The 27,983-nt window shown below is 44.0% G+C and overlaps 1 protein-coding gene across 1 annotated transcript in view; it reads left to right on the top strand.

Annotated features, from left to right (window-relative positions):
- The window catches only part of GARS1 (glycyl-tRNA synthetase 1), a gene marked incomplete at its 5' end in the record, with an annotated part of 104,613 nt that overhangs the window by 17,928 nt on the left and 58,702 nt on the right, over positions 1-27,983 (top strand). The window contains 5 exons of the mRNA XM_086948717.1: positions 11,675-11,763; positions 13,447-13,523; positions 14,121-14,266; positions 25,756-25,905; positions 26,526-26,688. Coding sequence (XP_086804843.1) covers positions 11,675-11,763; positions 13,447-13,523; positions 14,121-14,266; positions 25,756-25,905; positions 26,526-26,688 — 625 coding nt within the window. The remainder of the gene's footprint in view (positions 1-11,674; positions 11,764-13,446; positions 13,524-14,120; positions 14,267-25,755; positions 25,906-26,525; positions 26,689-27,983) is intronic.

A 27,983-nucleotide genomic window follows, 5' to 3' on the forward strand; every position in this document is an offset into this window, starting at 1 on the left:
AGCGATCTTCTACCTAAATCAAGGACAAGCGGTATTAATGGGGTACTTTGGGGAAGACTAGTTATCCCTCTCAAGAACTTGTTCTCAGATTTTTGAATGGTGGTAAGACTCTCAAAGCCCCAGACTTCGGCCCCATAGAGGGTTGCGCCCAAGGCTTTCGCGTCATAAACCATAAGAACTGGTTTTATGGGCCTGGTCTTGGATTTTACTTGCTCAGCCCTAAGGGCTCCAGAAATTTGCTGATGTTTCAGCACCGCCTTCTCTATGTGTCTTGACCAACCAAGTTTGCTTGATATCTCAACCCCGAGGTATGTAAAAACATTTACTAGCTCTAACTTAATATTATTCAAAAATACCCTAGGTTGAGATTGGCGCTTTTGCCCAAAGGCCATCAACTTGGTTTTATTTACATTGACCTCAAGACCCCGTTCTTTGCAAAATGCATCAAAAATATTCAGGGCTCGCTGGAGACCCGACGGGGTCTTGGACACAGTCAAGGTATCGTCCGCGAACATCAGAATTGGAACTCTGATGCCCGCTAACGAAGGTGCATCAACCATTGCATCCAACATCCTATCTACGATGCCATTGATGAACAGGGAGAACAGCAGGGGTGCCATTGCACATCCCTGCCGCACCCCCCGCTCAACTGGAAAGTTAGTAGTGGATTCCCCATTCCTCCCCCACTGGACCTTGGCATAGTTGCTTTCGTGAAGACGCATTATCAACGTGAGCAAATCAAGAGGGACCCCTATTTTGGACAGAACCTCCCACAGCGTGCACCTGGGCACCAAGTCAAAGGCAGCCCTTAAATCTACAAATGCTACATAAAGGCTGCCTTTACCCAGAAGTACAGTCCCCCACCGTAGCATGGTGAAGCGAAAAATTTGGTCGACCGTACTGGTTGCACGTCTGAATCCTGCCTGGTAAGGGGATAAGGCATTATTGTCATCTACCCACGCCATAAGTTTGTCGACAAGCATCTTCCCCACTACTTTTTGCATAGTAGCCAGCAAACTTATTGGTCTATAGTTTGCTGGGAGTGACCGATCGCCTTTCTTAAAAATCGGTATTATTATAGCCCCCTTCCATATATTGGGGATTTTTGCCCCTTTGGCCAAGCCATTTCCCAACAGTCGCATATTTTGCCCACTTGACCTTGTCATGTTTAAAAATGTCTGAAGGGATTCCATCCAGCCCGGGGGCTTTTCCCCCCTGCAGTGTTGAAATTACAATTTCCGCATCCTTGGTATTGAAAAAATCACCCTTGCAAAATACCATAGGGATAGATTCTATGGCCACTATATCCCTGCACTCAGCATACTGGGGTTTAAAATACTCGACCCACAATGCCTCATCGACATTGTTGTCGGGATTATTGGGGGCGCCCCCTCTTCCCCATTTCACAATTTTCCAGAACGTTCTGGAGTCCTTTTGACCTGAAGCCTCCAGTAGCTCCTCCCAGTACTCCTCATCCCACTGCTTCTTAGCCTTTCGAATACTGTTATTATAATATTTCCTTGTGGCTCTAATCGAGGCCTTGTCCCTACTTTTAAGTGCTCTGCCCAATCCCAGCCTAGCTACCCTACACTGTTTGTTAAACCAGGTTGGCATTGTGATTGGTACTTTCCTATTAGCCTTCAGAGGCTTACTAAAATGCGGTTTTAACAAAGAGAAGAATGTCTCATGTATATCAGTTATTTGGGCAGAGCCTGGTAATACAGGGTCTACTTGTTCCATGGCTGCAATGGCATTGTCTACCTCCAAATTAATAGACTCCAAGGTGGCCAAATTAGCCAGGACATATGGCCATTTCACCCTTCTTGAGTCATTGGCCATAACAGGTACGCTCCCACTACCTGACACTGAGTTGGCTCGTGCGGCCTTCCACCATGAGTGGGAGACACAGAGGGGGTTATGGTCGCATTCTATTCTGCCCACAATTTCCATGTCACCCACGCCACACCATAACTCAAGACTGCAGATGACATAGTCGATCCTACTTTTATTATGTCCATTATCGTATGTACAATTACCACCTTGATCACTTTTTGTCCTGCCATTGAGGGCCCTCAGACCATATTCCAAACATAATGCATTCAACAACAAAATATCGTTAGTCCACCGCTTCACTGGTGGGAGGTCTAGATTAGGGATGTCCCAAAGGGCATCTTCCTCTAGTCCTATTGGGTATGCAGTGTGTTCTAGGGGCTCGAATGTCCTATTCAAGTCACCAGCCAAAATTACTCTGTTTCCAAGTGACTGGGATTCAAGGGAAGCGGATAGAGCTTCTAGGGTAACAGAATTCCCTAGACTCGTGCCCCTGGCATATATATTATAAATGTCTATTATTGAACCCTTGGCTACAGATAATCTCAGTAACTGAATATCCTTACAACCTAGATCAATCATTTTTGCCTTTACATTTGAGTTTTGCTTGATCCAGACTGCAAGGCCTCCCATAGGTCTACCCCTGTGGCCTCTCGTTGCCGGTATACAGAAATTTAAGTAACCCAGGAAGTGGATTGGCTCACATGCCCACGTCTCTTGAAATAGGCACATTTCAAACCCGCTTACAAAGTCAATCCAATGCTGTGACTTCAAACTTGCATTTCTTTTTAGACCCATTTCACTAAAGGCAGAATATTCATTTCCCGTATGTGAGTAATGCATAGGTTGGGCTTGATTTATAAATTATCAAATTGTAGTTGGTGGAAAAAGGTGCTTGGTGAGACATGAACGGATTCACAGTCCAGGTGTCTCACGGAGTTCACCTCTTTCTCCTGATATCTGTGTAATCTGCTTCTGTTCAAGGTGTCGCCAGAGCCCATCATGACTCACAGTCTAGAAAACAGCGTACCATCGAATTGGGAATTGGGAAATCTTAAAGTTGCACAGTACCCGGTACAAGAATTTTAGCATCTGGGAAATTAGTGTTATCTATTTCAACCACACCTTCCTCTAATGTGGATGTAAGCTAGTGTTGGTTGGGAGTACTCGAAACAAGAAGTATGAGGCGCCACAAAAACAAAGCAAAGCCCTGAGGTTTGCACAACGCTATTGGTTTTTGGTAGAAATAAGATGCGTTAAATGGCACCAGCCCTACAGTTTCATAGTTGATGGCACAGGGAGCAAAGCCGAATTTTCCACACTGCTCATGTTTTTGTGTGTGGCTAATACAAATTGAAATTGTGTATAATACTCTTAAGAACTGCAACATAATTTACAGCTGGTAGTAGTCAAGCAGGTCATAAATACGTCCTTACTGCCCAATCGCCAGGATATACACTCTTTGATGTCCGGGAGCATCATGTTTTATTTGTCCACTGATAACCAATCCGAAAGCTGTGTGATTAAATTACAAAATCTTCAAGACGCCTCACTGGAGCGAGTTAGTGGGAAATGTTGTGTAATGCCTACCGTTTCTGGGGCTTTTCATCCTTGATTTCAAGCACCCTGGAAATTGCAGGAGCGGGCAGTTAGTCAAAGGCGTGATACAACAGTAGCTTTGTTGTGCCCAAAAAGTAAAAAATGAGAGAATCCTGCAAATATCTCAGCCAAAGGTTATTTTGAAAGGGCGAATGGGGGAAGATATGTGTTTGCACACAATGTGTGGTGTCTGTCCTCATGTGTGTATATATAAGCTCAAGTACTGCCCACCATTTCAATTTACAGAGACATATCCTTTCTTAGCAACAGTTTTGTTTTCATACTGCAGCCACAAGTTCTCTATCTGCTTCCTATTCATAGATACTGCACTTTTGAGCAATTATATGTTTTACTCACTGTAGCCGGTGGATCTGCAACTGCTTAAACTAGCATTGATCCTACAACCATTGACCATCAGTGCATGCTGCTCTTCTTTACCTCATAGTGAGCCCCCCTCGTAGCCCGCTAAGTACTTGTTTATTGTATTACTTTCCTTTGACCATCTGTCTTGTAATTATGTGATTAATTTTTTTTTTTTTAAAGACCTTTATTGTACCTCTAATAGTATACACAGCTTCCGGCCTACAACCCCTTGGGCCGGCCGCGACTTAGTCATTGGTACTCTGTAATATCAGGATAACACAGCCCTTTTGCCGATATCCCAGGGGCACGGTGGCGTTAATTAACAATGTGGTTACACAATTTACAGTAGGATTAGAGCTATGAATAGGTCCGTATTTTTTTTTTTAAAACAAACTTGTTGAACTTGCATCAAACAGAGTAGACAACATAAGCAACCATGTACGTAGTATTTGCTTTTACCTGATACACATAACACTTGGCAGTTCGGTTCAGTTATAGGATACAGGCATATCTTCTTTGCAACATACTTCCCGTTCCATACATCAAGTAAACTTCATTACTTTTCTAACTAAGGCTAAAATTTCCCCAACATATCGGGCACGGCTATCTTCAAAATTAAATCCTCACAGAGGAGTGCTATCTACTTAGCACAGTCATTTGCTATCCTCTCATCTCACCAGTCAAGGGGTATATATGGTCTCTTTCCCTCCCTCTGGCAGATATAACTCCAGATCAACGCTACAATATCATTTCGGGGTATCCTCTTCATGGACTACTTTCAAGATTGGACAGGTCCTGTGGTAGGTCGCATAGTTGTCCTCTGTATTCGTTCCACTTCCCCATACCCTAGTCCATTTATTGGGGCATCCTCGATGCACATACACTGCCTTTTCTGCCAGCATGGCTGTGCCCATATCTCTTCCCCATTGTGCGCATGTGGGTCCTACCCCCGAGCCCCAGTTCCTGGCAATGTTTCGTTTAGCAAGGGCTAGGCCCAGTGTTGCCCATGTCTGCATTCCCTGATTCATGTCGGTGGGCGACCAAATGTTCAGTAAACAACATCTAGGTTCTCTTGGTAATTCGATACCACCTGCCTCTGATATTTCGGAGAGTATTCGGTCCCAATAAGCTTGGATCTTGGGGCAGTTCCGTATTATGTGAAAGAATGTGCCCGGGAGACTGCACCCACGCAGGCAGATAGGTTCTGGGATACTGCCTAGCCGGTCTAGGAGTGTGCGGGAGTAGTATATTCTGTGTAATATTTTCAATTGCACTAGCTTGAGTTGTGACTGGATGGAGGCCTCCCTGGGAGATGCTAGTGCGTATAGCAAATCTTCATCCTCTATGTCCCCCAGGTCTATTTCCCATTTGCTCCGGAGGACGGCCGTGGGGTCGGGCTTGTTATTAATAAGTTTGCAATATGTGAGGGAGATTGCTTTTTTGTCTAGGCATTCAGTAAGGAGTCTATCCTCCAGGGGGAGGAAGATTCAGCAAGTCTGGTGCCTGTTGGAATTGCCCCTTGTAGTGCATGCTTGATTTGTGCGTAGCGATACTGTTCGGTGTCTGCCATCCCGTATTTTTCTTTAAGGGCTGGGAAGGTGACTATTTCACCTTTCTTCCATAAGTCCCCGATTTTGGAGATACCAATTAAATCCCATTGCCGGAAGCCCTTTGTGTTTGCTAAGGTACCTAGTCGCCGCGTGTCCCAAAGTGGCATGGCGAGCGTGAGCACTCCCTCCCACCCCAAGGCTCTCTGTGCTGCGTGCCAGATCTTGATCGTGTGGGCTGTTGGGCCTGTAAAGGTGTGGCGTCGTTTGTTCGTGTATAGTGCTCGCATGAGTTGGTCAGGTGGTAGCACAGTTCGGTCAAGACGGAAGGCCGGGTCCATTTGTGGGGCGTGTAGCCACTGATTAACCACTATTAGCTGTGCTGCCCAGTAATACAATTTAACACAGGGTAGGGCGATCCCCCCCGTCATACCAGGATCGGATTAATTTGGCATGCGCTATACGGACCGGCTTCCGTCCAATTAATGGTGTATCCCGATACCTCACCGTAGGCCCTGAGCAGGTCCATCAAAAGCTGTCAGTGACTGGGAGGGGGACATCAAATAAACCAATACATCGTCCGCGTTTAGCAATCTGTAAAATGTGTAAGAGGGAAGGCATGTTTTGTAATTTCAAGTATGATATTTACAGCGAGCGTAGCACATGTTGAACAGCTCAAGCTTTAGTACAAAGCAGCGCGTGAGGTTTGATTAACGAAGGTAGCGCTTTGAACACAGAGGGTTAAAGGGACGGATTGTGTTTACGCTGGATGGGAGGGAAGAAAACTGGAATTATTTGCAGGAGAACAGACGATGTTGGATATTTGGATTTACACCCTGTACATTAATGATTAGGCGCATGATGACCGGTATAAGAATGGTAGTCACTTGAATATAGTGCATCAGGGAGTAATGTTACGATTATCGTGATTTAAGTTCAGTGATGAAATTACGTTGTGACGTGGCGCTTTTAAGATACAAAGTGCTAATAATTTGTTTGTATTGTTAATAATTTGTAGTGACCCCCGAAGAAGGGCACATGGAGGCCCGAAATGCATTGGGTTTTTTAACTGCACAATAAACGACCACTTGTAAAGGACTTCTTGCATCTATTGCATTCTTTCAAAGAGGCCTGGAATGGCACAGTTTGAATGTCAGAAAACTGAAAATTGGTACCTGAACCCGATTGGTGGACTGAGGATAAAACAATGAACTAAATGTTTAAAAAGGAGTTAAAATATGGACAAAAATGGTGTATAAATTTAAGAATTGACAAAGGAATGTGTATTTTAAGTGCACGCTAAATAGCGGCACAGAGCTGTGCATTTGGCTTAGGGGCTGTACAGTCCCTCTTCTTACAAGTGACTGAGAGGGGGACATCAAATAAACCAATACATCGTCTGCGTAGAGGGAGATGCGATCCTCCCATCCTGCACCCCATGTGATCCCTCTGATTACGGGGTCCACTCGTACATGCATCGCCAGATGTTCAAGTATGAGTGCGAAGAGTAGCGGGGATAGAGGACATCCCTGCCTCGTTCCGCGTCCCAGTGTGAATGTGCGGGAAGTGTGGCCATTTGCTGCCACCTGCGTCATCGGTTTGGTGTAGAGAAGTTTAACCCAACTGCAAAATTTAGGGCCGAAGCCTATCTTTCTGAGGACCGCAAATAGGAATGGCCATTCCACTAGGTTGAAGGCCATTGTTGCGTCAAGAGAGAGGAGGGCCGCGTCTTCCTGTAAGAGGGAATACGATGTAGGACGCCATTAACGCGCCGTAGGTTAAGTGACGTATTTCTCCCAGGCATGAAGCCCGATTGGTCCGGATGTATTAGGTCTGTAAGGTGGGGCTGTAGTCGTAGTGCCAGAATTTTCGCCAGGACTTTAGCATCCAATTTATCAGGGACATCGGCCTGTAGGAAGATGATTGGTCAGGTGGCTTACCGGGTTTATGTATTACGACAATGGTGGCTAGTCGTTGGTCAGCCGTGAGCTCTCCACTTGACAGGCAGTCATTATACATCGGGAGCATGTAGGGGATTATCTGTCGTGATAGTGTTTTGTAGAGTTCAACGGGTAGGCCGTTCGGCCCCATCGCTTTCCCAGTATGCAGTGCTGCTATAGCCTTCCCCACTTCTTCCCCTGTGAAGTCGCACTCAAGTGTCTGTGCATCTTCTGTGATAGTGTGGGTAGGGGTATGTCCTGCAGGTACTGCGAGCAGTCTTCCTCCGTCTTCCCACCCCGAGCAGTGTATACGGTCTCATAATAAGTGGCCAGTTCCTCTACAATTTGCGGGGGAGCCGTCGTGTGTGTACCATCTGAGCACTCTAATGTGGCAATCCATCTACTGGCCCTTTCCCTACGTTCCATCCATGCGAGCATCTTTCCAGTCTTGTCACCCAACTCATAGATCCTATGCAGTGTGTTAGTCAGTTTTGTCTTGGTTACGTCCTCTACGTATGCCTTGTACTCCTGTGACGCTAGTTTCAGTGTGTGTGCTGTGTCTTCTGTGTTATCTGAGGCATGGGCCGATACTGCTGTTTCTAAGGCTTCAACAGCTGCCCGCTGTTTTTTTGTGTGTCTGGAAATGGTAGAGATAGCCTGTCCTCTGAGCACTACCTTGTAGGCCTCCCATAAAACCGAGGGCGAGTCTACCGAGTCTGGGTTTTCCTCAAAGTAATGTGTGGTAGAAGTTTTTAGTGTTTTCAAAATAGCTCTATTTTTGAAATAGCCGGGGTATACCGGGAATATACTTTGTCGTTTGGTGGGCTGTGCCGTGTAGGTGAGGTGCACAGGGGAGTGGTCTGATATCCCTCTTGGTAGGTGTTCCAGAGCCGTGATCTTTTCCGGGGGGATCCTCAAGGTTAGTATGTAGTCTATCCTGGAGAGACTATTATGTGCCCCTGAATGAAACGTGTAATGACGGTCCTGGGGATGTTTAAGTCTCCACATATCCACCAATCCCATTGCTTCTAGGAAGTCGTTAAACATTTGGTTAGGTCTAGTGGTTTCGCGAGGAGGGAGCCGATCAATCGCTGCATTCGATACTGCATTGAAGTCTCCTCCCATGATTAGTTCACCTTCTGGGAATTCAAGAAGCAGTTTACCCAGGTCCTGAAATGCCCCTTGGTGTAACGTAGGGGGAATGTAGACTGAGATTATATTATACGGCCGCCCCTCCCATTGACAATGTATCGCCCCAAATCGCCCTTGTTCATCCGCCCATGTGCGTTTGATGAGGAGTGGAGCGTTTTTTTGGGCCAGGATTCCAATCCCACGGGAACCCGCCGAGAATTCTGCGTGTGTGACCATCTTGAAGCCCCATCGATTAAGAGCCTTTGAGGTAGTCCCCACCAAATGTATTTCCTGTAGTAGGGCTAATGTGGGCGCCTTTCTCTTGTGCTATTGGAGGACTAAGCCCCGCTTAATTTTATGGCCTAGACCATTGACATTCCACGATATGATTGTTAGCGTGGGGGCAACTAGTGGTTGCGATTGGGGGGCTGGTGAAGAGATATCCTGATTAGCCATGATCATCGGTGAGCCGGTGCATCACTGTCATCGGATTTAGAACGCGGTCCGAGGTATGTGGGAGTGTAGAACGCGTTCCCGCGTGTCTAAAAGTGTGCTTATGGTGTGAGTGTCATGCCGAGTAGATCGTGACCGGAAGCTCCCAGCTGGTCGCCTCGGCCAGTCCGTCGTGCCTAAGTGGGTGATAAAGAAACGGTGCCTGTGTTGCAATATTCGAACAAAAAACTCTGTATTACTAACTCCCCCATCCCATAACGCCTCCCCCCTCCCTGCCCGGCGGACTCAAAACTGCCCGCCACCCCAACTCAGCAGAGTGCTCTAACCTATGTCCCAACAGTGTACTTGCGTGTAGGGCTTACGAAGTCAGAGGTGAATGTGACCCTTCCTTTGCGGGCGGGCCCGTGTCCGCCCCATGTCCAGAGCCGGCCTCTAACAATGTCTTTCTGCATCTGCTGGCCCGTAGGTGAAAGTCCTTACTCGTTCCATCAGATTCATTACAGGCCAGAGTCTCCTTGATCCGAATTCTGTGAGTCCTCCTCGGTGGGAGTGAAGAGTTCAGGGCTATTTGTCTCTGCTTCATCTGCGTGGCGGCTGCGGTCTCTCCCACTACGACTGGGTCCATACTTCTTCCTCCAGCCTTCGAGCCAGTCGTACGCCTCCTTCGGAGATTCGAAGAACCATGTCTTCCCCTCAGCTGCCACTCTAAGCCTTGCCGGGAACAGAATGGAGTAGGGTATTTCACGTGACAACAAGACTTTTTTAACTTCCAAAAAACTTCGGCACCGTTTTGACACCGCAGCAGTGTAGTCAGGGAAGAAGGAGATCGATGAGTTCTGGATTTGGATTTGTGGGGAGATCCGTGCTGTTTGGAGAATGATATCTCTGTCTCTGAAGTTGAAGAGGCGCGCAAGCACCGGTCTCGGGGGCGCCCCCGGCTGAGCCTTTCCGCCTGGCACCCTGTGTGCCCTTTCTACTGAGAAGAATGTGGAAAGCACCATGGGCTGTAGCCTAGTTTTTATTAGGTCTTCCACGAATAAGTCCATCGCCTGGGTGCCTTCACTTTCCGGAATACCTAAAATTCGCACATTATTGCGTCGTGCGTGTGGTCCTTGGTCGTCCAGCTTCTCGGGCAGCATTTTGTTCAGTCTCAAGCCGGGAGACCGTCTTTGCTAGCGTTGCCGTGTCGCCCACTAGTGATTTTGTGGTTCGCTCCACTTCCGTCACTCTGGCAGTGATTTTTTGAAAGTCTGCGCGGAGTAATGAGACGTCTGTAGAAATGGAGCCCACAGTAGTTTGCACTGTGGCCAACGCCGCCATTATGTCCTCTAGCGTGACTTTTTTTTTTGGGCGTTCCTCCACCTTGAGCTCCGCTTGACGAGGAACTCCCTTCTTGCAATGGGGGAAAGTCTTTATTATAGGCATACTTGTCCAGTTTGGCCTGCGTCGTCAGGTTTCTTGGGCCCCTGCCAGACATCTCGGCACACTGGGTCGGCTGTAGGGGGAGGATGCGTCGCTATTCACAATTCACAGGTGGGGTCTGAAGCCTCGGCAATGCGTCGCCCCCTTCTCGTTTATGTGCGGTATAGTCCTGAGCTAATGGCGTGGGCAGTCAGATGCCGGTGCTTCCAGGGGTCTTGTGTGAGTGGGCCCCTAGAGCCTCCTCTGCGCCTGGTGCGTGTGAAGATTGCGGGTCGTGTCCGGCCTTTATACTAAGTTCACCTGAACCCACCTTGTAGCCATCTGGATATAATTGTGGGGCCTCCACCACGAATCCGGCGTATTGGGTCGGCAGGGGTCTCCTGCGTGGACTGCGCCGCAGTTATGCCGCCGATTGCGGAGCCTATGCGGTGTGCGTAGGTACTCAGGGCCCCGGTTTCTGCCTCCGGTCTAGGCCTTCTTCTGGTGGCTGCCGGGAGATGCCGTGTGGGTTCGGGGCTGTTCCACTGCCGTTCGCGGGTGTGGTTTGACTCCACACCGGTGCGGGTACCTCACTGTGTGTTCCTCCAGCGCCCGACCGGGCCCGCGGATCGCCTCTCCGCCCCAGTCACAGTCCTGCGCTGCGGGGCCTAATGCGAGCTCCACCTTATGGTCACGTCGCTGCAAAGGGCTGCGTGGGATGTTCTCTCTTGCCCGCCGTAGCCGACTCTCCGTTCGATGTTGGGCGGTGATTCTGCTACTCTTCGCCCCGGCGAGTCTCCGAGCCTTCGGATCACTTGAGGCCCCGGCTTCTGTTACGATGTTAGGCCCTCTTCCTCCGACCTCGAGTGGTAGCGGGTCTGTACCACAGATTTTTCCCGGACTTCCTGTCGGCGATGCTGCTTGGTCACGGGCGTTCACTGGTGCCGTCGCCTCCCAGTAACTGTCAGGATAAATGGTCGGATTTTCGCCGGAGGGTCAATTCAACCTCGGAGCTCTCCTAGCAAGCGGCCATTTTCGTCGGCTGCAAGCCACGCCCCCTATTCTTGTTTTTTTATTCTTACTTTAGATGTTGATATTGCACTTATTACCTTCCTTCCATCCTTCTGTAAAGCGCTCTGATATCCTTCGGGATCTTGTTTGCACTATATAAAACTTTATAAATAAATAAAATAAAAAATAACGTAGATGTCTTTGCTTAATGTGCATCTATTGAATAGAGGCCAAATCAGAGCTGGGTATTGCTAGCTGTATTACTAGCTTGCCCTTTTCTCTTTCCTTCACTGCAGGTCCATTTGTACATTATCTTCTTATATTCTATGTACGTTGATAGCGACCAGTCTGATGCTGGAATTGATGTTTAACATTTTGTTTTCAATTTTCTTTTTGTAGAACATCTGGACATGTAGATAAATTTGCTGATTTCATGGTGAAAGATGTAAAGAATGGAGAATGTTTTCGAGCTGATCACCTCTTAAAAGGTATTCTATACTTGAAAGTGCTTTATTACAATATTACATTCTCATGGTTAGATTGTCTTTAATTATGTGTAATTTGCCCAAGATCGTTCAACTCAAGGTGCTAATGCTCTCAGAATTGAAAAGTGTAAATTGGTGCGTTTTCTGCCCCAGTGAGTTTTATGGGTGGGAGTTATGTCGTTTGTAAGATTGCTCTGCAGTACCTACAGGAGCTTGTAAAAATTAATTCAACAAATGAAAGGACATAATATTCAAAGATAATATAGCTGACCTACAGCTCTATAGCCCTTATGTATTAACACATTTCCATATAGATGCATAATATGTCAAACTCTTTGATACATCCTGCTACTGCTGGAGCAACATAATTTGCTGGTATAATCAGTACTTAAATTTAGTTGTAAAGTTTAAAAAGCTTGCAAGGTTGTATATGAATCCATTCTTTGGGGACTACTGAACTCGCAGGCAACCAGGCAGTACCTGTACAAAGTATTGCCAGCTGTCCTAGAACCCTAGCACCGGGTAGTAAGTGAGATCAATGATGCATGTACATATGTATGCATTTATTTCTGTAGTGTGAACCTATCCCAAAGACTTAAGTGCGCAGTACATGGTCACAGACAAGCATAAAGTCAACAAGTGATAGAAGAGGAGGCTGATTTGTGGATTGTCAATGCATTGCCCTGTAGAGTTCTTTAAAGAGGTGCATTTTCAAGTCTTTACCAAATTGGAGCAATATTGGGTGGTATTCAATGGATACATGGCTGCTGTTCCAGATACTGGGTGCACAGATGGAGAAGGGCTGCTATCTTGTGTCTCACTTATTTAGACCTCTTAGTCTGCTGTTTGACGGTGTGCAGAGAAATTAGTGTTTAGACTTTTGCCTCCAAGACTGAAGCAAGAACCAGCAGGCAAAGCTTACTCCTGCATTTAGTGACTTAAATACAGATAAAACAAATGGTGCACAATAATGTAAATGTCCAGGCGGTGTTATATTTCCATTAAAAGTATGACATTTATTTACTGTAAAAACAAGTAGCACAGCTATGTCAATGTAGCTGTGTACTGTGTGCCTTTCTCCAAATAATTTAGGCTGGGCCAATCACACTAGTGATCGGAAACAGTTGGTTAGACTGCATACTTGGCGACTTAGATTTAGCGTTGTAAATATGGAAATCCATCTATTGGCATGATGTCTGTAATTAAAATGGCGTTCTGGTGTTTCGCCCAATTGTGGGCAGTCACGATTCGCTCACTAATAAGTTCGTATTCTTCTGGATTTGTTAGGCCTACCTAGTGAGTCTCATCCTGACCAATATAGTCCAGTCATACCCCACTTCCCCACTGACTTTGTGTGGTCATTGATGTACCAAATGTTTCAGATGAGTTGCACACCTCCTAGCTCTAGGAGGAAATGCTGAAACCACTTGGATATTGCCATGGTTTGAGTTCAGTTTTCCAAAAGCCAGGAAAGATGCATCTGCATAAAATGAATCTGAAAGAAGTAGTTCACATAATCCATGATCTTCTTGCTCTGAAACCATAAATCTGTTGACTTGTGCTATTAGTCGATTTTGAGGTTACTGACTTTTCAGAATTCTTGTCTTTTTATTAGTATTTAGTTTTGCATTTGTGCATGATAGTGAAGTATTAACATGTCTGCCACTTCTTATTCTTTGCTTGCAGCTCACTTACAGAAGTTGATGTCGGATAAAAAATGCACTCCGGAAAAAAAAGTGGAGATGGAAAGTGTTCTCACACAGGTCAGCATACTCTGTTTTTGCTTTGAACGCTTTGAGTGCGAAAAAGCATTGGTCAGACAGCTGCTTGTTTAGCTGAATAATGAGCGTGGCAGGAATGGGAAAACCTGACTTGAAAAAAAACATTCTGATACTCCCAAGTAGCCACTTGTTCAATCTTTTGTTCAATCTTAACAGAGCCTCCTGTGAGAGACACCATTCATCTTGCAATTGTGCAGCAGCAGTGTGATAGACTGAACTTTGGGTGTCACAACTTTGCACTTACTAACCTGGAGGCTGAATAGATTGTATTGTGGCTCTGAAAACTCTGTAGACCTTGTTTATTGAAAAACTGCAATCCGTTCTAACCGGGGATTGGGGGGGGTCTCTTGGAAGCCTGAAAAATAGGTTATGCAGCTTGATAACAGTGTATGATGGTTCAGTTTAAAAAATATACATTTTTAAATGTATGTAGTAGGAAATTGAAAAGACGTGCTGCACTGCCTAGCATTTAAACATTGTTGGAAATGTCAGTATTTTGGATCTTATATGTATATATATATATATGCCAGGAAGCTTTTAAAAAATGTAGTAGTAATCTTGTTTTTATCTTGTTGCTAGATGGACAATTACAGTCAGCAAGACCTGGCAAATCTCTTTGTGATGTATAATGTCAAAGCCCCCCTCACTGGAAATGATCTATCTCCGCCGGTGTCTTTCAACCTGATGTTTCAGACGTCCATTGGGCCTGGTGGGAATATGCCAGGGTATGTTGCCTAGATTGACACACAATTGTTTTAAGTTCTACTTCAGCACATTGGCTCTTGCACCCCATATTGTTTGAAAACTCTTCATGATATCAATGAGCAAAACCTCCACAGTGATTAATGGACAGGACATATATTTCAGCAAAAAAGGATTGGCAATGAATGCATCAAACCTTGATATGCTAATTTAGGTTTAATTACCTTAAGACGCTGAAATCTCAGTGCAATTAAATTAAAATGGCAAAACAGTACTTAAAATAATGGTAAGTTAACAGGAAATAAATGTTTAGGGGTATAGTAATTAAATACGATTGAGGATGATGGAAAAAGGAAGTAAGGAAAACGAGGGGTTTTCCAGGATTCTCCCCTTTTTTATTTCGTAAATTCGCTATATATTCCATGCAAAATAGGATGAGTCTAGTTAAATTTCAGGCTCAGAAATAATTGGTCCAGAGATACACATGGAAACACTTCAGATATGCTTTGTAGTCCTTTCCAGATTGCTAACATTATTCGTTCTCCCAGTTGGTTAGCCTGATATGAGAATTTGTGAGGATGTCCTCCATATTTAATCAAATATTACAGCTATCCAGGAGCTTCCGCTTTTACTGCAACACTGTGGTCCTGAGATCTGTTTTACAGCTCTCCCTGTCTTAAAACATTAAGGATACTGCCCTGTAGATTTACATGTAAAATATGTTTATCAACTAAGTGAAAGAATCATCAAGTAGAAGATAAGCAATGAAACTGAGAGATTTCTGAAGCAATGCATCCATTGCAGAGATCTCGATGGAACCTATATATATCAAAGCTTCCAATATGCCTACATACACTCTGCATCTCGTCCATCTAGAGTTGATTTAAACCAGTACAATTTTGTTGGTTACTATTGGTGTCTATAGGCTGTTCAGTTTTTTATGTCTGGTTTACAAGCATGGTAAATATTAACTAAATGAATTTTCATGTTTTGCATACTATTAGGCTTTCTATGAACTATGCTGTTTGGACATTGCGTACTTCTCTCTGATTTATAACCCCCTCCACTTTCAGGGTCCACACTATAGCAGTCAGTTGGAAAATGTACTTCATTTAATTTTGGAATTCACAAATGGTTGCCGGAATACTTGTGAGCAGCTGTTTCTCCTGGTGGTTTCTCGGAAAATGCTCCTGGTATTCTTTTGTGAATACCGGTTTTACATTAGCATATATACATGTGTACGTTTCCTCATGCAGAAATCCTTGACCAAATGCACCTGACAGGACCACTTTAGTAGAACCCTCACTCATTGGAAAACTCCTGAACCTCAGTCAATGAGGTGAGAAGTCTCACAGTAACCTTACAGTTGCAGCAAAAAGCACAGTATGCCTGAAAGGCTTAAAAATAGTGATACTTTAGTAGGCACATTCGCCTTATTAGAAGAGACCTTTCCAGAGGGCGATCACACCTCAGATGTCTACCATACCTCAGATGGAAAGGAAGTCCCAGAGTTTTGCTCTCTGTTTAGACAGACATGTCTCTACTTCAAAACGTTGACTTTTAACCTTCCCTTATATTTGTCTTGCTATCTTCCACCACTACGGATATTGAAAAATCATGTAAATGGAGCCTTTTTTTAATCTTGCTTGAAAATGATAGTATTTACTGATAGCCTACATAAAATATGAATTTTCTCCCTTTATCTCAGCCATATAGACTATAACATTTGCAGAACGTTTTTGGGCAGAATTTTCAGTGGCCATGAGATAAGGCTTCTGAGATGGTTGCTGACAACCAGGGTTTCGGAAGCCCCATATTCAGAAGTTGAGTCTTGATCAATTGCACAGCCTACAAAGGAAAAAATGGTGCCTAAGCACCTTTTGGAAACCCATAAGTCCTCCAAAAAGATATATCCAACAGACAAACCAGCCTCCACCTCCTATTAGCATCAGAAGAATCTGCAAAACTAAAGGCTCTAAAAAAAATCAGTGAGCTTCTCTTCTCCTTCACTTGACTGGATCAAAGAAAGAGAAAATCTTATATACCCTTGCTGCCACCTGCATCTCTTCAGGTAAAGCAAGCAAGGCTGGCCTCCTCTGACTGCATCATCCGCATTCTTTGTCAAAGTCTTAGATCGCAAAGAAAAAACATCTGACTGTTAAGCCATAGTCTACTGCAACTCTGTTGATGATAGCACCTCTACTAACACTCTGTTGATGATCCTGCCTTAGAATGATCAGTTGGTGAAGGCACCACAACTAAGACAACCCTGTCTTTAGAGGTCCTGTCAACAAAGACCCTCTCGACGACAGACACCTCAATGAAGAATCCTACACCTAAGAAAGTCTAGCAACATTCTAAAATGTTACTGGAGCAAGGCTCACCTAGTCCAGTTCCTCCTCAATCACCAGCCATGTTCTTGGAAAAAGGCAGAAGAAGAATCCGACCCAGGCACCTTTTATGGTGATGAATGTAGTCCAGAACAGGTTGAAATAAAGTGTCAGGAAATGGAAGAACCTAGTCACTGCACTGTGATCTGGATGTCCACAATCCTTGGGATTATGGTCTTTACGCCACAGACCATGAATAGTATCAAGATCGTCCCATGAGGTAAATCCCATTGATTTAATCTAGGACTTCCGTCCTTTGATAGCGGATTATTAGACTCTGTGCTACAAAGCCAGTCTCCAGCCTACTCGTCAACCTGCAGAGGACACCTGGACACAGGTCTGAGATTTTTAACCAGGCTGACTCGTCACCACCAACACTACTTCCTGAAGTTCAACACTTTCCAGACCTACCACTCAACCTCGTAACAGTGGACATGTTAGATAATGGCCAATATTCTGACATGGAGGAGGGAGAAATTTCAGACAGTTCTAGGCTTAGAGTTGCAGAATGGGTCGACTATATACCTCCTCCACTAGACAGCCTTTCTGATGACATCCCCAGCTTTCATACTTTGATCAAGAGCATCTAAAAGATTTTGACCTTCCAAGGACAAAAAGAGAAACAGATTGCTTTATGTAGGACTTTAGGTAGCCTGTCAGGAAGTTAATCAAAGCTATTCTGATTGCAGACCACCTCTAGCAAGAAAATGTCAATGTCAGATCCAGTAACAATGGCAGCTATAGTGCCAAGATTAAACAACAAAATATAAGGCACCAGGCATTAAATCAGCCTGCATAGTTGGCAACCCGATGGAGAGTCTGTGTTAATGCAGGCAGCCCAAAGAAGATCCAGTAACCCCGAAACATCATGTACTGCTCTACCCAGCAGAGAAAGACATGGAATGGATGCCTCTGTTAAAGATGGACTCTTCTATGAAAGCTGTGTCCATGGTAGCTGTGCATTACTGAGCAGATATGACCGCCAGATATGGTCGGGTATAGCTAGCTATCTCAAGCTTTTACTTGATGAGACAAAGTGAGATGGGAGAGCTATAGAGCATGAAGGGGTAAGAGCGTTGACTACACTCATTGACTCTGCGAATGGTGTAGCTAGCCTGGATTTCCATCAACGCTAGTTCAGCAGTGTGAACCAGAAAAGCCTGGCCAAGGGCACCCTCTTTTTGACCAGAGACAGAATAGCTTTTTAGATCTGTTCTTTGGCAGGGATTCTCTGTTTGAGAAGCACGTCAATGATGACTGCAAAACACTGAGACCGATACAGAGACAACCAGATTGTGCCGAACCTTACTGCATCGACTATCTCTTCCTATTTGGTGAGCTAGAGGGAGAGTTTCGCCATATTGAGGTGCTCATAAGAGATAGAACTATTCCATCTATCAATCACAGTTGCAATACCACCAGTCCTATGGCTCTGTACAACAACAGTTGCATAAAGCAGTGCTTCTCCCAACTTACAAAAATTCTCCATCGGATGTAGAGGAGGGGGGAGTAGGAGGACAATCCAAGTCTTATGACAAAATGTCACCACTGATTACTCTGACACCGGCTGCTATACTTAACACTACTTGGAGCTCTGGCTCCATAGTTGGCAGAGTTACAGCTTTCTAAAAGGAGTGGGCACAAACCACATTGGGCAGATGGGTGTTAGGTGTTATCCAGTTTGAGCATACCCTGATTGTGTCTGCCTCACAAATGCTTGCAAAAACCCACAATATCATATGTTTTTGGGAATTGGTGTACTTGCAAGGAATTCCTGCACTGGAATGCCCATTGTCTGTGGCTAAGAGATCATCTACTCTTACGTAATATCACACTGTAATTGTGAAATTTTACTTGCAAGCTCTTCTATTTAAGAAAGTAAATTTCTGCTTTTTGAGTTTCACTTGTCAGTTTGTACCTTGAAATCGGGCTCCTGTGTAACTAAGTGTGAAAATGGCTGTAAATCTGGCCCTCCATTTTAGCTTTCTTTGAGAACCTTGTATTTGCTAAAGTGTGGTCTCGTCTAGTCTGACCACAAGCATTTGCTCTGTAAAAACCAAAAGAGAGCTGTGGATGTATTTACATATGTTTATCTTTTCAGTATCTGAAATAAAAACGCTCTATAGAGATGTCAACCACCATAACTAGCATCAAGGGAGCAGCACAGATCAGAAGATGGGTAAATTCTATAAGTCAGTGATGTATTTTTCTATAGCAGTGCCTCTTCCACTTCTTTTTAGGTTTGGCCTAGGAAACCGCGATCTGGGCCGCCTAATGTAATCCAAACCAAACATCGAGGGCTTTGAGAATGCACTCTTCATCCATTGGTCTGTTAATGTGTCGTTGTCAGTTTGCTTCTGGCCAAGGAAGCATGCAGCAGTGGATCAGATCAATTCAGGCATTGTCTCTTGACGTTGACTGATGAGATTTTGTTTGATTGCGAGTTAAGGCCTTTTTCCAGATGACATGTGCCCACATGTAAAAGATTTTTTTTTAAGTCATTCCTTTGGGTTAAAGCTGTTTTTTTCCGGTTACAGTGATTCGAAGCCAAAGCACATTTTCTTTGCTCCAATATGAATCCTATTTTCCTCTGACTTGCATTACAACGAAAAAGGGATTTTATAATTGATCTAGATACATTTCCCTGCTAGTAAGCAAATGCATGTGTACTATTTAACTTTTATCTTGATCTGTGATTGGCCATCTGGTCATCACAGTTAACAGGTAAGCAGGCCACCCGCCTGTATTTTTTAATGCATCACCATAGCACAGCTCTGTTGACGAGATTGCAAATGCTCTAGTCACTTTTTAGTTGTCTGATTCCATCAAGGATAAAGCAGATTGCAACTTATTTGTCCAATTCTGGATTTTGTACTGGATTCTTTATATTTTCTGTGGAAGTTTGAAATACTCAATGAGCTACAATGTAGTGCATTGCCCCTGCTCAATAGGCACTGTTTTGTAATGAATTGGGGCCTGATTTAGATCTTGGCGGAGGGGATACCCTGTCACAAACCTGCCGGATATCCCGTCCGTCGTATTGCAAGTGCATTATATCCTATTGCACTTGTAATACCGTGGACGGGATATCCGTCACTTTTGTGAAAGAGTATTCCATCCGCCAAGATCTAAATCAGGCTCTTAGTTATGCTAAGAGAATAAAAAGGGGCATTATTGTGACCTAATTTGGAAAGCCAGAGGCATAAATCAATTTCTAGTAATTAATAAAGGTGTGCTGCAAAATCTACATGGTGGCATTGTAATTCCTTTAACAAGTATGCCAGTAAGTTAGGTTAGAGTTGACCTGGAGTGATCGAGTTCCAGTGTTTAAACCTGGGTGTTTCTTATGAAGAATGCGCCTTAGGTGGGTCTAAAGAATTCAGTAGCTCACTGGTATTTCGATTGTGCACTCTAAGAAGCCAGTGAAGCTGTCGATCGTGTTAATTAAACTCTGTATTCCAGATTTTTGTGAGTCTCGAAATCCCTTTTGAAGAACACCATGTAGAAATACCTAAATCCTAAGTGTTACATTAAGAAAGACTACTTGTTGTTACTAAAAGGGTATAGTCAAAAGAATTGTACTAATTAGTACAAAGGAAAACACCTATCATCCAATCCACTTGTCTCACTCATTTTTACCAAAAGCTCACTTCTACATTATTTGTTTCTGTTGTAGTGTTGATCAAAATATTCGCAATCCGCTTTGTATTATGTACAGAAACTTGCTGTACTCGTATTCAGAGTTCAGAATTGCTTTTTTCTTTGTATAAAACCAAGAAAGTAAATCGTGTATCATCAGTCAAACATTAATTTTCTAGTCTGGTTCGTTTTATGGCCATTCTCTAATCTACATTTTAGATGAAGGCACGCAAAGGTTGATGTGCGTTTGCAGGTGCATCAATATTGGCGAGTGCTGAATGCTAACTGCGAACTGTACAAAATCCCCTGCATATTCGCAAGTCTTGCATCGGTTAATGATTATTGATTTGGTGGGCTGGGAGCATTGTGCCAGAGATTTACCTTCCCGTGTTGTCCTGGGATGCTATCAAGTCTTTCTGCCACTGCCCTTCCTATACATGGACTTTTGAAATGAAATTGGGGGTACGGGGGCTGCAGTGAAACGATCCTGGATTCGAATAAACAACACTGGTCACACCAGTGCAATACTTTAGTATGTTCCTCTTTGCGTGGTGTCTGCTGTGTTACTAGTTAACTATGGTCATTGCCTGTCGATGTTTCTTTCAGTTGCCCAACTTAACAGCTAGCTTCTTCACTCCACACTGTCATTGCAGTGTTACAGCATTGGCACATCCAGCACCAATTATGTCAGTGTTTGAAAACCTGATGTAACTTGGTTGCTATTGAACTCTAAAAGTCCCCATAAGCCTCCCCCCTCACCCGCCACGGGTAATATTTGAAAAGGTTTGCAGCATGACGGTCTCAGATCTATTGTAATGCTCAGCAGATCACGCCTTAGCAGCGGTGATTGTTGGAAGTTGCTAAGTTTACTTTGCAATTGAGATAGACTTTGGGCTGTCCTCACTAGCGTTTCTGTAAGCATGGATGCTCACCATAAAATGAATGGTGCTTGTGATGAAGGTGATTGTAGGCGAAGGGCACCCTTTAAAGATTGCAAGTTTTTGGTGTGCACTTATTACAATGAAGACACTGCAAGAGTGAAGGAGCAAATTTTTGTTATTTATGTCTCAATTCTGCACAGTATGCCACAATAGCGTTTCTGTAAGCATGGATGCTCACCATAAAATGAATGGTGCTTGTGATGAAGGTGATTGTAGGCGAAGATTGCAAGTTTTTGGTGTGCACTTATTACAATGAAGGCACTGCAAGAGTGAAGGAGCATTTTTTTTTATATAGGTCTCAATTCTGCACAGTATGCCACAACTCCCCTGTAATTGACTGACGTTTCAATTGCCAATGCACTATGTTTACTTTGCAACATTACTCAAGTAAAACAGTTTGTATGCCACCCAGCTCCCCCACAAACACAGGCCACAGCAATTCACTTCTCGCATACAAAAACGCAGACACGAAAACCAAGACAGTAAGCTGTATGACAAACACATATGAGAACAATAATAATCTATATAGGAACAATTCCCTAATAAAAGGAAATGAGGATACTTGAATTATTTAAGCAAACAATAATCAATGCAACATTTTTTAACTTCGAAGGCATACTTGCACTAGGAGATTCAACAGTCTACTGCTCCAGACTTCTCCAAACTTCTGAATTCCACCTGTACCTGGACATCCATAGTAGCGGTCTGTTTCTATGTAACCTGACCTGCTCCACTATGCTCCACAGTCTCCTCTGTCTCATACACGTTCAATAATATTGCCATTAGTCAGTTGCACATCATTCCCTTAACTTCTAAACCATCACCTTGCCTCCATTCTTTAATTCCACTTTTCTAACCTTTCCAGGCAGTTTTATGTGACCAGTACCGACTCTTTGACCCTTGTGACACCAGCAATTTTTTTTATTGCAACAAGTGCTTTTTAATTTTCAATCGCCATTACTATCTCTTCAGCTGATTTGGCCACCTTACCTGCGCCTCCTTTTAGATCAACTTTATTCAACAAACAGGTTGCCATAAGTTCCTTGAAAGGTGTCACTCCTGTGATAGTGCCCACACAATAACCCTTTTGACATCTGACAACTGCACACCACGTAATTAAGCCCACATGGCACATAAACATCTGTTTCCTCTCTCAGCTGCCCGAAGTATAACAGCGATGTAATGTAAGGTGGATCTGTAGAGTGCTGCTTGTCACCTGCGAGGGTATCCAGCCGCTGCAATAAAATCCAGATTTAAATTTTTGAAGGGCCATCAGTGGGGTGACCAGATTGGTGGTTAAAGGAACTGGGACACTCTCTGAAGCCAGTGGAAGCTGCTAGAAACCTGGTCTTCCTATTTGATACAAAAATTGCATGTAATAAACAGATGACAACAATAAGTTCAAGTTCAATATTTGTATAGCGCACTACTCACCCAGAGGGTCTCAATGCGCTTGAGGGAGGGTGGAACTTTACTTATCGAATATCCAGGTTTTTAGTTGTTTTCTGAAGGAGAGGTGGTTCTGTGTAAGGCGGAGGTGGGCGGGGAGAGAATTCCAGGTTTTGGCCGCTAAGTAGAAGGATCTCCCCCCCCCCCCCCCCCCCCCCCCCACCCCCATGGTGGATCTATGGATGCGCGGAATTGCAGCGAGGGCTTGATTGGACGATCGTAGTTGGCGGGTGGGGGTGTAAAAGGACAGGCGCGTGTTGAGGCATTCAGGTCCTAGGTCGTAGAGGGCTTTGTGTGCGTGGGTTAGGAGACGGAACGTTATTCTCTTGTTGATGGGGAGCCAGTGGAGGTCTTTTAGGTGACGGGAAATGTGAGCTTGGCGGGGGATGTCGAGTACGAGTCTGGCTGAGGCGTTTTGGATGCGTTGGAGTTTTTTCTGTAGTTTGGCTGTGGTTCCGGCGTAAAGGGTATTTCCGTAATCCAGTCGGCTGGTGACCAATGCGTGGGTGACTGTCTTTCTTGTTTCGGTGGGGATCCAACGGAAGATTTTTTTGAGCATGCATAGGATGTTGAAGCATGATGATGAGACGGCGTTGACTTGTCTGGTCATCGAGAGGGAGGAGTCCAGGATGAAGCCCAGGTTACGTGCGTGGTCCGTAGGTATGGTTGCGGTTCCCAGGGCCGTTGGCCACCATGAGTCGTCCCAGGCAGAGGGGGATGAACCTAAGATGAGGACTTCCGTTTTGGCCGAGTTCAGTTTTAAACGGCTGTTCTTCATCCACTCGGCTACTTCTTTCATTCCTTCGCGTAAGTTGGTTTTGGCGGTGTTTGGGTCTTTGGTGAGGGAGAGGATTAGCTGGGTGTCGTCTGCGTAGGAGATGATGGTGAGGTTGTTTTGGCGCGCGATGGATGCGAGGGGGCTCATGTACACGTTGAAGAGGGTGGGACTGAGTGATGATCCTTGTGGTACGCCACAGATGACTTCGGTGGCCTCTGATCTAAAAGGGGGGAGGCGGACTCTCTGGGTTTTTCCGGCGAGGAACGAGATGATCCAGTCCAATGCTTTTCCTTATATTCCGATGTTGCTGAGGCGTTGTATGAGGGTGCTATGACATACTGTGTTGAAGGCTGCGGAGAGGTCAAGTAGGATGAGGGCAACTGTTTCTCCGTTGTCCAGTAGTGTTCGAATGTCGTCTGTTGCTGCGATGAGGGCGGTTTCGGTGCTGTGTTTGGCTCGGAAGCCGGACTGTGAGGGGTCGAGAGATTTGTTGGATTCGAGGAAGGCGGCGAGCTGTCTGTTGACGGCTTTTTCAATGACTTTGGCAGGGAATGGGAGGAACGAGATGGGGCGGTAATTCTTCAGTTCAGTGGCGTCTGCTGTGGGTTTCTTCAGAAGGGCGCTGAGTTCGGCATGTTTCCTGCTTTCCGGGAAGGTAGCGGAGTTGAGGGAGCAGTTGATGACGTCTCGGAGATGGAGTGCGATAGCTAAGTCTGCTTAGTTGAAGATGTGGTGGGGACAAGGGTCGGTTGGTGATCCTGAGTGGATGAAGTTCATCAGGCGGATGGTGTCTTCAGTGGTGATTGGGTTCCAGGCGCAAAGGTTGTAGGAGGGGGGGTTTTGGTTCGGAGGTGGGTGGAGTGGACTGGTCTCCGGACTGGTTTTCAAAGCTGTTATGCTACATGCTTTGTAGTGCCTCATTTGTTATATTAAACCATTCCTTTACTGCCACTGGATGATCGAAAAAAGGTGACACTGGCCCTATTATTGATTTTGGTATTTCTCTATATTTAGGGAAAACAAAAAACTTTTCAGATGACTTCTGGTGGTTCGGAATGCAGTAGCTGGGCTTATTCTGGACATGCCTAAACATCATTCAATGACTCTCCATCTCTGACCCTTGCTTTCACTGCCTGTTAAGAGAAACAAAAGTTATGTTTACAAACCTATGTTTAACATATAGAGCTCTGAGGTACTGGACCAATATACCTGGTTCATTAAATTCTCTCCCTGTCAATGTACTCTCAAGCTGCAGTCCAGATCTAAATTGTTGGTGTCTATTCCAAGAGTTAAGCACAGTTTAATTGGAGGAAGGTGTTTTTCATATTTGTCTGTAAAACTATGCAACGTCCTCCTCTGCCTTTATGTTCCTTGCGGTCTTATGCTTCCTTTAGAAAGCAAATACCATGCCGCACCAGAGCGCCTCAATGTAGCCGTTGCGCTTTATAAGCCATTTTTCATTCATCCACTCTTACCATGAACACCATTTTATTCATGATCTTCTCCATTTCAGTCTTGCAATATTGCATACATAATTTGCTGTTTCATCCCTGCTTTGCACGCACCTGCAAAATACCCCATGGCCCCACATTATTGCATAGTCAAAAATGGGGTTAGTAATTTGGGAGGGGGTTACCCCTTCCAAATTAATAAGACCACTCTGTTATGTAAACACACACTTCTGAGATGTTTGCTGAGCCCCTGGAGTTGTGGGGCAAGCAGCAGGGAAAAGTTCCCCAGGGATATCTGTACTGAGTTCAAGCCCTGCACCACAGAACTAACAGGCATTACAAACAACAATGCAATAGAAGTGTTCCGAAAACAGTATTTATTTAGAACATTATGCATGTTATCCTCTAGCCTAGAGATTTTGACTTGATAATACCTTTTTCCAATCAGGCCAATCACTCTATGCTGCTCAGAAATTTGGCAGGTCTATATTCTTAAAAGTTGAAGATGTGAGGCTGCCTATTTTGCGGTTTCAACACATCAAACATTTGCTGTCGCGCATCAATTTGGGACACCTTACCTGGCAAAATCACAAAAACTCCAGTACTTCTGACTTTTTCCAGAAAGGAGTATATATTTCTTTTTATATGTGTTTGCCTATTTTAGATTCCCTGTGTCTTTTATTTGAATTGTTCAGTTTATTGTACCGTTAAGTTTTCCATGTATGTATAATGCATAGATATTTGGGAAATATAAAAGCTAAGTTTAGGAAATGGATTAAATGAAGGAAGATGTGATGAAAGGTAAACACACATTTGAAATATGCTCTATCTTTGTATTCTCAATATTCCTTTTTCGCCACATAGGTATCTGAGGCCAGAAACCGCCCAGGGTATTTTCCTCAACTTCAAGCGTCTTCTTGAATTCAACCAGGGCAAACTACCTTTTGCTGCTGCTCAGATTGGGAACTCTTTCAGGAATGAGATTTCGCCTCGCTCTGGTCTCATCAGAGTCAGGTACCGCCAGTATTCCTATCCTTGATAGGATTTTAGGATGCAGTTGGGGTATTATTGTGTTTACTGAATGGACTGCAAAGCTGTGCACCATAACATGGTCCATATTTTATTAAAATGATGTTAAATTGCTCTCAGCTGGTGGCTAATTACACTCCAACACATCATGTGCTGTTTAAAATGCAGCAGTCCATCTCATACTTTTCGGGGTGATGAATATAAAGTTCCCTTTATTTTAAACTTAGTAATCGAGAAAAATGGTTTGCGATAAGGGTATCCTGTTATGAAATGTCTTGGTATAAGTTCAATGTACTGGTTTAATCCACTATCCTTGTACTGTATATTACACGTAGATATTAGGAGAATTAGTTTGACTTTAATTTTTTTTTAATGCTAAAGAATCTTTAGCCACCAGAGGAGGAGTAATGAAACTTCAAACTTTCTAACATTCGCAGAATAGTTGAACTAGCTAGAAATGTCACATAGTGAGAAACCCTCGCAGTCACTGATAGTGAATTGCAGGTTGCAAAGGTGGTTCTCAAGCCATGTCATGACATTGGGTGGTGTCAAAACTGTGGAGGGATTCTCGTTTTTGATTAGTTTTATTTTCATTTAATGTTTAGAGAATTCACAATGGCAGAGATTGAACATTTTGTGGACCCAAAGGAAAAGGTGCATCCCAAATTTGAGCTTGTGGCAGACCTGAACATCCTTCTTTATTCTTCCAAAGCCCAGATCAGTGGGGAATCTGCCTCGATTATGCGACTTGGCGATGCAGTTGAGCAGGTAATATTTACCTTGATAAGGTGATTTCTGTGCTCATAGAGACAGTGTTTTTGCACCTGATAATTTATTTTGCATGTTTGTTTCAATGTAATGCCTGCGGGATATAGACTAATTTCCACCTCAGCCGTAGCATGCTAAAACTAATGCTGGCTATTGCTTCAGTGAATTTGGGTTGAATATATTTCAATGTTAAATGTTCTGCAGCACATTGCAGTTTTTGAAGACAACCTGTATAACAAGATCGGTTGTCTCCGCTTTGTATGTAGGCAAGTTTCGATATTCATCATACTAGTTAGCATTGACTTTCGCACTGATTAGACATCACACCTGTATGCTGCGAATTGTTGGACTCCTTTAATTCCAGGAGACTTGTTGAGGGTTGAATAAAATCCATGGGACCTGTTGAGTTGAATAAGTGGGCCCATAGAAAGTTTAGTAGGAGCTAGTGCAGACCACTGACTATTTGTGTGATCTGATCTAATTTAAACTGTATTTTGAAGTATTGCTTTTTCACTTTTTTTAAAGTTCTGAGGTCTAGTTACTTCCATAGGGGACCGGAGCAAAAGGAAGTGTTAGCATTATCTGCTGCATGAACTAGCTCCCTTGTGTTTCACTCTTATTCCTTTTTCTGTGCTATTGACCTTCATCACAAGAGGATCTAAAGTTATGACAACTTGCAGCAGGCACCGTAGGATTTTTTTACTATACATTTTCAGATCAGTCTTAATCTCCTCCATATGGTAGTATGTTTAAAAACTGGTTGAGAGGGATTTCTTTGAACAGTGGGATGAGAACATCAAGTGTAATCGTGTAGTTTTTGCTAAGTCCAGAGAGGAACATACACACATCCTGCCAGTACCCTTGTCTTTTAATATGCAGGATGCAAGTTTCTTTTTAGTTTCATAATTGTAAAGTGAATGATTGCCACCATTTCAAAAATATGTTGGGACTCTATCAGATATGATCCATTGGTTGTTCTACACTTGTAGTGGAATTCTCAGAAAGGGAACTTGTATACAATTTGTTTTAATAGCATGTTTATTGAGAGAACCATAGTTGGTAGCTTTTGGAGCACAATGGCGAATAACCCAATAGAGCGTTGAATATCTGTTAAAATATGTACATAATTAAGATACTGTCCATAAAATCACAAAAGGTCTGATTCAAATGTTTGATACATAGCCACATATACTCAAGAAAAGCAGATATACTCAAGAAAAGCAGAGCATTTACATTCCTAAACACAGCATAAGAAGATAGGTTTACTTTTTTATTTTTTAATAAAGTCCAAGGTA

Source organism: Lissotriton vulgaris, unplaced genomic scaffold (assembly GCF_964263255.1).
Source record: "Lissotriton vulgaris unplaced genomic scaffold, aLisVul1.2 SCAFFOLD_5188, whole genome shotgun sequence".
Lineage (NCBI taxonomy): Eukaryota > Metazoa > Chordata > Amphibia > Caudata > Salamandridae > Lissotriton > Lissotriton vulgaris.